This window comes from Theobroma umbraticum, unplaced genomic scaffold (assembly GCF_002168275.2).
Source record: "Theobroma umbraticum cultivar Fairchild unplaced genomic scaffold, ASM216827v3 scaffold_146.0, whole genome shotgun sequence".
In the NCBI taxonomy this organism is placed as follows: Eukaryota; Viridiplantae; Streptophyta; class Magnoliopsida; order Malvales; family Malvaceae; genus Theobroma; species Theobroma umbraticum.
The window spans coordinates 2,496,589-2,506,980 of record NW_018397265.1 but is presented as its reverse complement, the minus strand read 5'-3'; the positions used below and the strand labels follow the sequence as shown (position 1 = coordinate 2,506,980).

Genomic DNA, 10,392 nt, shown 5'->3' with positions numbered 1-10,392 from the left:
CTGCTAAAGTCATTGTGGATGGCTTATATTGCATCACTATATCTTGGGAAAACTTTACACCTAAACAATGCTCAAGAAAATAAGGTTTCTAACAAACAAACAACCAGCCAGAAAAGGACATTTTCTTTATTGAAAAATTTAGAAGAGAGAGAGAGAAGGCAAACTTTTATTCTGACACATATTAGAGCTGTATATGTATTGAGAGCGCAATACTAATATATGTGAAACATCTAAAATAATAAAATGGAGCAAATACAGTTGCTGAAATGCTGGGTTTTGTTATAAAAATGATAACAGGAATATATAGTCATGACCATTATTATTGCTATAATCACAAAATTTTCATTTGCTTTGAGAGAAAGAGAGACAAGGAGAAGTTTTTCTTTGGGCAAATATATACATATATATACAATGGTCAACCTCTGTAGAGACATGCGTCTAGGATTTTCCCATTTTTGAGGTGGAAAGACTCAATGAAACTAGCTGATCAAGCAACAAAGAAGAAGGAGATCAATGTGTGTGTGTGTGTGTGTGTGTGTGTAGAGAGAGAGAGAGAGAGAGAGCAGAAAAAGGTACACATTTACAGAAGAGAATAGATCATGCAAATTAATGACGTATCTGAGGAACATGATTTCAGGCCAACACAAGGGAGAAAAAAACCACAGAACATGATGATTTTAATGCTAAACATTCCTGAGATCCACTGACAAGGGTTTTACAGCAGCGCTTTTTGCGTAAAGCCTCGGCTATATCACACATAATCATGTCATTTGGTTTCTATATAACGCCTAGATAATTGATAAATTTTCTTAAATATGTTGTGTCAATCGATGCAGTGGCAACAGCTAGCAAATTAAGCTTGTAATTAGTTTTTTTTTGTCTTTTTCTACAGTGTGTTGATGTAAGTTGATGATTCTTTCGCAATGATATCTATGTATGATCGTGAAGGGTGATCAAGACAAAAACGTTACGAGGAGCTTCCGACCGATAAGAAATCGATGAATGAAGCCCCAGCCTTGCTCTGCTGCTCCATAGCTTCCTGATCTACCTCCTCATCATCTCTCCTGGTGTTGTCTGTCACTTCACTTTTATTGGAGTCTGTATTTACTTGAAGAAAATCATAGAATTCGGTTGGTCGATTCTTATCTGCAGTATATATTATTGTTAATTATATAGGGAACATGACCATGGGATAGCTAGAAGATCTGAAGAAACACATGTTCATCACATCTTCTAGGTTTATACGCACAGCACAGCTATAATTAAGGAAAGATTTCACTACAAACATATTACGCACCTTCCGTGATTGTCCTACAATGGGTTGGATTCCAGTCGCGAGCGTAAAACTCTTTGAAAAAATGGGGAGGGAAAGGGTAGGGGTAGGGATATCCTTGCTTGTATTTGTCGAAAAGTGGAGCAAAACTAGTCGTTATCTCAGACTCGGAGTGAACAGCTTGATGGAGTGGTTTAGGGGAAGGCTTTCGATGGTCGGGTAGGGTGGTTGAGTGATGGCCAGCTGATCTTTTGGCATAAAGCCTGGATCGTTCTCTGCATCTACGTGCCATGATGACATGCCAGTGGTTCTTTACGGCGTTATCAGTGCGACCGGGAAAAAGCCTCGCAATAACAGCCCATCTGTTCCCGTGGATCCTGTGAGAAGCCAAAAGCCGTTCTTCTTCCTCTTCCGTGAAAGGGCTTCTATTGATTCTCGGATCCAACTGGTTGAACCATCTCAGCCTACAGCTTTTGCCTGATTCAATCAGAACATGCCTCCTCTGTTAGCAATTAATTAACTACTACTTATTAGAGGCAGACTTATAATAGTATCATTTTTATTTTTCATTTAGCAGCAAAGCATATGGATTGTTGGGTACGGATGTTATCGATTAACATGAAAATTGAAACCCTAGCCAAGAAGGTCTTGTTAAGAGATGCATATTCGTACGAGAAAAAGACTATGGGTTAATTATATTAAGAAACCAACTACTATATCTAGTATATATCACGCCCGCGCCCGCCGCCGCACGCCCCGCGGCGTCCCCCCAGCGGACCGCCCGCCAGGGCCCCGGCCGCTCCGCCCCATAGGCCGACCCGGCCCCCCCCCGCGCCTCTGCTCCGCCTCCCCCTGCGCCCCCGCGACGCCCGCCCCCCCTCGACCGCCCCGCCGGCCTGCGCGCCCGCCACCCGCCGCCGCCGGGCCGACCTCCCGCCCGGCCGCGGCCCCCGCCCCGCCACCGCGCGGCGCGGCGCTCGCCGAGCCCCGACGCCCCGCCCCCGGCCCGCGCGCGCGGCGCCCCCGCCCTCCCGGCCCCCCCCCGGCGCACCACGGCCCGGCCTCCCGCGCCGCGTCAACCGCCGCCGCCCGGGCCCCGCCCCGGGCCGCGACCCCCCGCGCGGGCGTCCGCCGCCGCCCCCCCGGCCGGACCCGGCGCGCCGGCGCCCGGGCTAATTAGGGCTTTCACCTGATCTGCCTTGAAGCTTTTCGGCTATGGCGTTCCAATTATGAGGGCCATAGCGTTCCACCAACTCCCGGAGCTTTTCATCTTCAGCAGGCCTCCAGTGGCCTCTGGTGCACATCTGATCTTTGCTGATCACAACAAGCTATGTAGTAAGATCCAAGCAACCCTAGCCTAGCTATTAACTACGTATGTATTTCCGAGGTGTGTATATATATATACCCCAGCTAGATTGGTGCTGGATGGATCTCCAGAAACCTGATGATCATGGGTCAGCACCAAAGAAAGAGTTGAAGTGATTAAAGGATGGGAGCAAAAACATATAAAGGACGGGGAAGGGTGCAGCCGTGAAGGGGCGCTATTGATGGAGAAAAGAAAGAAGAAAAAGATGGTTGCGGGTGGGCAAACAAGACAAGAAGAGAAAGTAGATGGAAAGAGAAGATATAAGGGAAGGGAAGGAGATGAGGGAAGTGTTTTCCGTTAGAGAGTTGGAGGGTTTGGACAGACCAGTTCAGCGATTGATGCAACGTCTAGGCTAACAAACGCCCATAAGTAAAACAACTTTACACACAAAGAGAGAGGTTGCTTGGTGGGGTGAATTTCGTTCTCCTTTCAACGTCTTTACAAGTTTCCAACCTACAACCTCTACTTATAACCCACCTAGCTACCATTTAGCATTACATTTATACATACCCCTTTTTTATTTTTCTTTTTCTCTACCTTTCCAATTATATCTTAATTTATTAATTTCTAGCATTTCCATCATAGATCAAAGTACTAATAGTAATACACCCGAATTCCAATTAAAACTTGAAGGATTTTTAATCAAGGATAATGAGAATAAAGCTATATATATATATATATATATATAAGTATTTACATTTGATCAAATAAATTTTTTAATATAAGAAGACAGATATATACTTACAATGAATCAAATGCTATGAGAATATATATATATATATATATAAGAATTATTATAAATTAAATATCTTCTTATTACAAAATTGATTATTTAAACTTAAATTATATAAATATATACGTATGTGTGTGTGAGATAACATGCAGCAATAGAAAGAAAAGGTGTTAGTATTGTTTTTGTTGGATATTTATGTGTAACGAGATGGGCATGTAATGCAAGTATTGGGGGATTTTAGGTTTTTGATAACCTTTCAGACCTAACTAACACTAACAGCTTAATTGGCTAAAATGGGGATGTGAGGACTGTTGCACGTGGAGACTTTGGATTGGGTTTTTTCCATATATATGATTAATTAATTAACAACTTAAAACTGTTTTTTTCAGTCAAAAGCCTGCACTGTCCCACCCTTTTCTTATTGCTGTGGAAAAGGTGAAATTCCAAAAAAATTCTTCTATCTGTTCCTTCCTATCCACCACTTTGTTCACAACACTTGGCCGAACCACCTTCATACTTATTTATAAACCTTATCTGGAAACACTCTACCGGTAATTGATAAAGTGCCCAAACAGTAAAAGCTAGGAATAATTACTACAACACAGTAAAGAGAGAAGTTATCCCATTAACCAGTTAGAAAGAGTGTTATTAAGTGTCAATCTTAAATTTTCTCTAATCAATTTGCTATTTTATCAAACCAGAAAATTCAATTAGTTTTCTCTCTTCCTCGCCTCCAACAACCAAACACAATTCTTTATTTTGATATTCAATTTTGATAATTCAAGGATTATGTGTTTTTCTTTCTTTTAGTCAAATTAACGAACAAAAAAATTAATCATGTCATCTCGATTAATATCATATCGGTTTGGTCAAGCACTACATGGGCACACTACTTAACGATATTAGTGTTAGAATTGATATTAACAAATTTCAAAAATAAAATAACTCAATTTACACAAATTATTATATAAAAACTAAATTCATCTTTTTTTATAAAGTAAATGGATTAAAAGCATAATTTAACGAAAATAAAACTCTATAGCTCCAGATATTAACTAAGCCAAGGCAAGAATATTGTTGCGCCAAAACAATCTAGGTACAAGACTACATATAAAAAATAGAAATTATAATCAACTATGATGGATAAATGTAACATGATAACAATATATTATAAATTTAACACAAGAAGCATATTTCAGGTGAAACTCAAATCTAGACTTAAAAGTTTTAAATTCTCCTTAGTATTAAAATAAGACCCCATCGCCATGACAGTCACTTTGCACAATGAGCATTAGGCTTAAGAAGTTACAGCAAGATTTATTAGTTGTTATGTCATTGAGTAACAAAGATTTGATAAAGTTCTTTAGTTTTCGGTTTCTCGATATAGTGTTGGGGTTTGATAACAAAAATTATCTTATATTATCATTCTCGTCAAGATTAGGAATGTATTTTACTTCTTTGGTACAACTATTGAAAGACTTCTCTCAAACACGAATGCATGCAAGCACCTAACACTGCTTCTATGTTAAATATCAATAACCTTCGTTTTCACAAGACCCAAAAAAAAGAAAATAGGGGAAGAAAACCGACTATAGATAAAAAGGGGATGACTTACTCTTCTTCAAACCAAACGGATATACCATTTATATTAGTTTAAATTTAATTTAAGTTTTACACCATTTTATAATTTCATGTATAATTTAATCTTTTTAGTATTTACCGTTGAATTTAACAATCTATTTGTACTCATCATGCACGTGAACTTTTAAGTCAATCCAATAATTGTATCACATCAATCGAGTCTTTTATAATATATATTTGTTAGGAATGTTAATTCAATAATAATGAGGAAATATCCAAGAGAGAACTGAATTGGATTTATAAAAATTCTTTTCAACATATTAAACTTTTAATGAAGGCAAGCTTGAAGACAAATTTCTCAAATTTGTTTTTCACTTTGAAACATGCCAAAGGAAATTTAATAAGCAATTTAATGAACACACACATTGAAAACAAAATTTTCAAACTCTTCAAAGTAAAATGCACAAGTGTAAAAGTGAAGAATAAGTAAGTTGTAGACAAATTTCTAAAACTTCTTCAAGATGAAATGCACAAGTTCAAGGAGTAAAAACTAGAGAGAAAAGAAACAAAAAATTTATAGAGGTTTGGCCCTTTTTATAGGTGCCTATGTCCTCTTCCTTAGCAAGCTAAAGAGTTTCAAATCTACTATAAAAAATACTTTTTTTTTAAGGATCAAGCATAACCTTTGCAATACCTTTCAAGGATCAAGCACAACCTCTCAATATAATACCTTTTATGGATCAAGTACAACCTTTCAACATTACCTTTAAGAGGTTAAGGTCTAAATTTTTCTCTCATACAAGATTGAAGCAAATCTACCTCTTGAAGATGGATTTTGCTAAGTAAATACAAAGTTGGAAGAGTATGATAGTGATAAAGATGATTACAAAAGATGAGAATGAAGGCATAAAGGAATTATAGCACAAGAAAACTTAAAAGCTAAGTGGAAGCAAAGAAATTAATTTGCTTGCTTTAACTTGGTTTCTCTCTCTTTTTCTTTTTTTTCCTCATAAGTTTTGATTCTTGCTCAAATGATATTTTCTCTACTCTTCTAACCTTCTAAATGTGCTGGAGAAGTACCTTTTATAGTTGGAAAATCTTTGGAGCTGGTGAAGAAACTAACCATTTTCCTTTTGAATTTTGTGTCCAACAGTCAATATTTATTGATAGTTCATGTGTATCTATTGATAGATACTAGGAAAAACCACAACTGTCGATAGATGTGGAACATCTATCAGTAGATGATGAACATTTAAGGATAGATAAGAGACAAAAAGCTTTTTAAAGATTTTTTTTAGTTGGTTTTTGCTTTACACTCCTTTGCCTTTTTACTTGATGAACCTATTCTGGGAATCAAACCCTTAAGCATCTCAAGATTAAGTGTTAGAAAGATATAAAGCTCATTTAAACAAATTCAACACCCAAACATCTAAATCAAGGCTGTAGATTTCCAGGATCACTCAAATAATGTTCAAACAATTTTGAAACTTTTTCTTAGGGAAACACTTAAGATCTTCAAAACTTATTTAAACAAGTTTAAAATCTATTCAAACAAGTTCAAAAACTCATTCAAACAACTTTAAAAATAATTCAAATAAGTTTAAAGATCATTAAAGTAATCTTGATCATTTTTCACATGGAAACACTTAGGCATTTCAAAAGCAAATGTATGGCAATTTTAACAGTTATAAATTAAATTGAAAAACACATTCAAACAACTTCAAAAATCATTCAAACAAGTTCAAGGATCACTCAAACAAGTTCAAAGATAATTTTTTATCATTTCAAAAGTATAGTCATTTTAAAGCTAATAAAGCTAACAATATCTATCGATTGAAAATTTATAGTCATTTTAAAGCTAATAAAGCTAACAATATCTATCGATTGAAAATTTACTCTTATCGAATAAATAGTTAGACATATTCAAGTTAACTTCAAACTTATCATGGATGATCTATATGAATAAAGTATGAAATCCAATGGTTGGATTGACCTCTCTTTGTCTCTTTCTCTTATCAAATACTTTTACTTCGTTTTAGAATATTCTTTTTTTTTGTTAACTTTTTATTATTTTTGAACCAAAGTAAAAGTACAAGTACAATTGTAAAATTAGGTTCTTACATCCTTTTTATAATTGAAAATTATATAATTAACTTAAAAATAAGTAAATAAATTTAGCAATTAAATTAGTAACTTAATTTAGTAAATATGAGATAACTTTTATAATTGAGCACTTTTAAATAGTGACAACATATTTCTTTCACTAAGGATATATAAATAGGGTTCCTTTACAAAATTTTCTATCGATACAAGAATTGGTAAACTGCACCAAATTACAACATATTGTTTATTTTAGGGAGTGCCCTCAAGATTGTTTTTTAAGAAAAAGTACTTCTTTAGGGAAAACAGGCTTACTTATAAATCATATTTGACCACTAACTATTAAAGATGTGAAATCTTTCACCCTCAACACTAGCCCCCCAATAAAAGGTGCAATGTGCTTTCTCTAAAGGTCTTTAGGGATTGCCATGGACGACACCATTTGTTGTTAATACAAGGATTATTGGGCTATGTCCTACTATGAGGTATTGTCCACTTTAGGACTTGCCCTCATGGTGTTTTCTTTTAAGAGTAGACACCTTAGTACAGGGAAGTGCCTATAAGCTACAATCCATTCCTTTGCTATCAAGGACGTGAGATCTTTCCCTCTCATCACTAGCCTTTAGTTAAAGGTGGATTTTGTTTTCTTTTATGTGAGATACTTCACCCTCAACACTAGCCCCCATTTTAAGGTGCCTTATAGAGGAATAGGCATGCTTTTACTTATAAATCACAACTTGATCCCTGGCTAGTAAGGATGTGAAATCTTTCCCCTTCAACACTAGCCCCCATATCAAAGGTGGAATGTGCTTTCTCTAAGGCTAGTATGGGATTCCCATAAACAATTCCATTTATTGATACAAGGATTGTTGGACTGTATCTAACTATGAGGTATTGTCCACTTTAGGACTTGTCCTTATAATGTTGTCCTTTACGAAAAGACACCTCATCAGCGAAAAAGGGCATACCCTTACTTATAATCCACAATCTAATACTTAGCTATTAAAGATGTGACATCTTTCCTTAGCCCCTAGATAAATATGGATTGTGTTTCCTTTCTACCACCCCATTTTGTTGAGGAGTCTCCACACAAGAAGTTCGATGAATGATGCCTTTTGATGAATAAAACTCACATATATTAATTTCAAAGTTCATTATTAGATCTAATATGCTTGATTTTTTTTTTAACAAATTGAGTCAAAACCATAATATAAAACATAAGAACTATAGAAAAAAAAACATCAAGTTTAGCTCTCATTAAGTAAACCCATATAAATTTATTAAAATAATCCACATTGGTCAAAAAATAATGATATCCTTTCAAAGAAGCTATTGCATAAGGTTCCCAAATATCCATATGGACCAATTCAAAACATGGGATAATGGAGTTAATATGAATTGGAAATTGCAATTTCTTTTGTTTAATTAATGGACAAATTTCACAAATTAAGTTTGGAAGAAAGATGTTGTTGAACTTTTTTTCATGTATTGCTTGCATTTTCCTTATTGAAATATGTTGTAACCTAAAATGCGAAACATTGAAAATTTTTAGCAAAGGATTACAATATATAGCACACACATTAGAAAACGAAATTACTTTATTTTGGAAAACACCATTATTTGGGAGAAAACCAACATAGACTTCTGAGGTAGTTTGATCATTTAGGAGAGCACCATCTTTAGTTTGCAAGATATATAATCCAGCCTTAACCTTAGCAAAACGAACCATCTTCCAGGACTTGGTGTCTTGAATAATGCATTTTGAATAAATAAAAATCAATTGATGTGATTTTGACTTAGTTTACTTACTTAGTGACACTAGACTAAACCTAATACTTGCTAGGAACATATAACACATCATGTAGAACCAAATTTGGTAGTAACCTAACTAATCCTATATGAGTGACTGCAACTCTTATGTTATTTGGCATTTAATTTGTATAGTGTTAGGAAGATAAGCTTAAAGTAAAGTAACAAAAAGGGGAAGTGAATTGGTTATGAGTTAAAAATTCATTCTTTTTAAGAGAACTTTGAAAATGCAGTAGAAATATAAGAAATTGAGTAGCAAAAACAATGTATGAGCTAAGCAAGTAAAATGCAAAAAAGATAAGTAGTACTTAGTCAGATTCTTATGGATGTTCGGCCTTCCAATTCCTACATCCTCTTCCTTAATAGCACAAAGAGTTTAAATCCACTATCAACTTACCTTTTCAATAAGGTCAGGTGTAATGTTTACAACATGCTTTTTAATAAGGTCAAACGTAACCTTCACAACACGCCTTTTCACAGCATCATGCATAACCTTAACCAAAACACTATCTTTTTCAACTTCAAGCACAACTTTTACACAAGATATAGTCTTTTTAAGGATCAAGAAAAATCCCTCTACCTTTTGTGTGGAGGTATAACCAATACAACAATGGATTCAAAAAGAATCTGCAGCTCAATACCTTTATGAAGTTTGATAATGATTTTTAGTATAGAAAGATGAGAGCTTTCTCAAGAATGATGAATGATGAAATGAAGTTTAGGCTCAAGAAGTGTTAGCTGAAAGATTAAAATGTGATCGTTCGGTTCTACTCTTGTTCAAAGATAATATTTTTTTACTATTCTCTCTCTTACTTGTTTATTCTCTTTTTGGCACTTTAAAATCTTTTCAAAATTGTTCAAGATCTCACCTTTAACGTCATCGAAGTGAATATTTATAGGTCTTGTGATTTCTTGCTCGTTAGAGTGAAATTTGAATCAACTTTCATACATTCAAGTCAGGTTGCACATTTCTGTCACACATAAAGAATCAATTCTTTGATTGAGTTGTCAATTCTTCATAAAGTCTAGAACTTTCTGTTTTTAAAGAATTGATTCTTCTTTTCTAAGATGTCAATTCTTCATAAAGTCAAGAACTTTCTATTTTTGGAGAATCGATTCTTCTTTCCTAAAATGTCGATTCTTCCTTAACTTGGTTCAAAAGTGACACCTTTGCACTTTTAGAGAATTGATTCTTCTTCTTCAGGGTGTCAATTCTTAACTTTTGGCTGCGTCAAAATTTGAATTTCAACTTGGCTTCTGACGCTCTAATCTTATCCATTTACACCATCTTTTCCTTGTTCATCAAGTTTCTAATTCTTGCTTGTGGTGCTTCAATAACCAATATCTTCTTCATGCAGAATCAATTACTTGTCTTCAGACTTGTGCTCTTTGGTTCACTCTTCACTTAGAATCGACTTCTGCTATATAAAGAATCAAGTTTTTTCTTCTTGCATTTTTGGCTTCTGCATTTTATTCTCCCAAAATTAATTCCTTCATTTTGGGGTGTCAATTCTTCTCAATTCTAGTAGC

The 10,392-nt window shown here is 35.1% G+C and overlaps 1 protein-coding gene across 1 annotated transcript; it reads right to left on the bottom strand.

The window, feature by feature from the left end:
- Window positions 1-561: 561 nt before the first annotated feature.
- Window positions 562-2,981, bottom strand: MYB54 (myb domain protein 54). Its single transcript, XM_021436658.2, has 3 exons — window positions 2,463-2,981; window positions 1,298-1,750; window positions 562-1,146 (listed from the first exon to the last, which is right to left on the bottom strand). The coding sequence occupies exons 1-3, from the start codon at window positions 2,575-2,577 to the stop codon at window positions 968-970; spliced, it is 747 nt and encodes a 248-aa protein (XP_021292333.1). The 5' UTR covers window positions 2,578-2,981; the 3' UTR covers window positions 562-967.
- Window positions 2,982-10,392: the final 7,411 nt, after the last annotated feature.

Excerpts from the sequence above, each read along its gene's own strand:
- MYB54 (XM_021436658.2), bottom strand. The coding sequence starts at position 2,577 with ATGTGCACCAGAGGCCACTGGAGGCCTGCTGAAGATGAAAAGCTCCGG. Across the intron at positions 1,751-2,462 it reads AAAGCTTCAAGGCAGATCAG|GCAAAAGCTGTAGGCTGAGA; the intron begins GTGAAAGCCCTA and ends TGATTGAATCAG. Across the intron at positions 1,147-1,297 it reads TTGTAGGACAATCACGGAAG|ATAAGAATCGACCAACCGAA; the intron begins GTGCGTAATATG and ends TATATACTGCAG.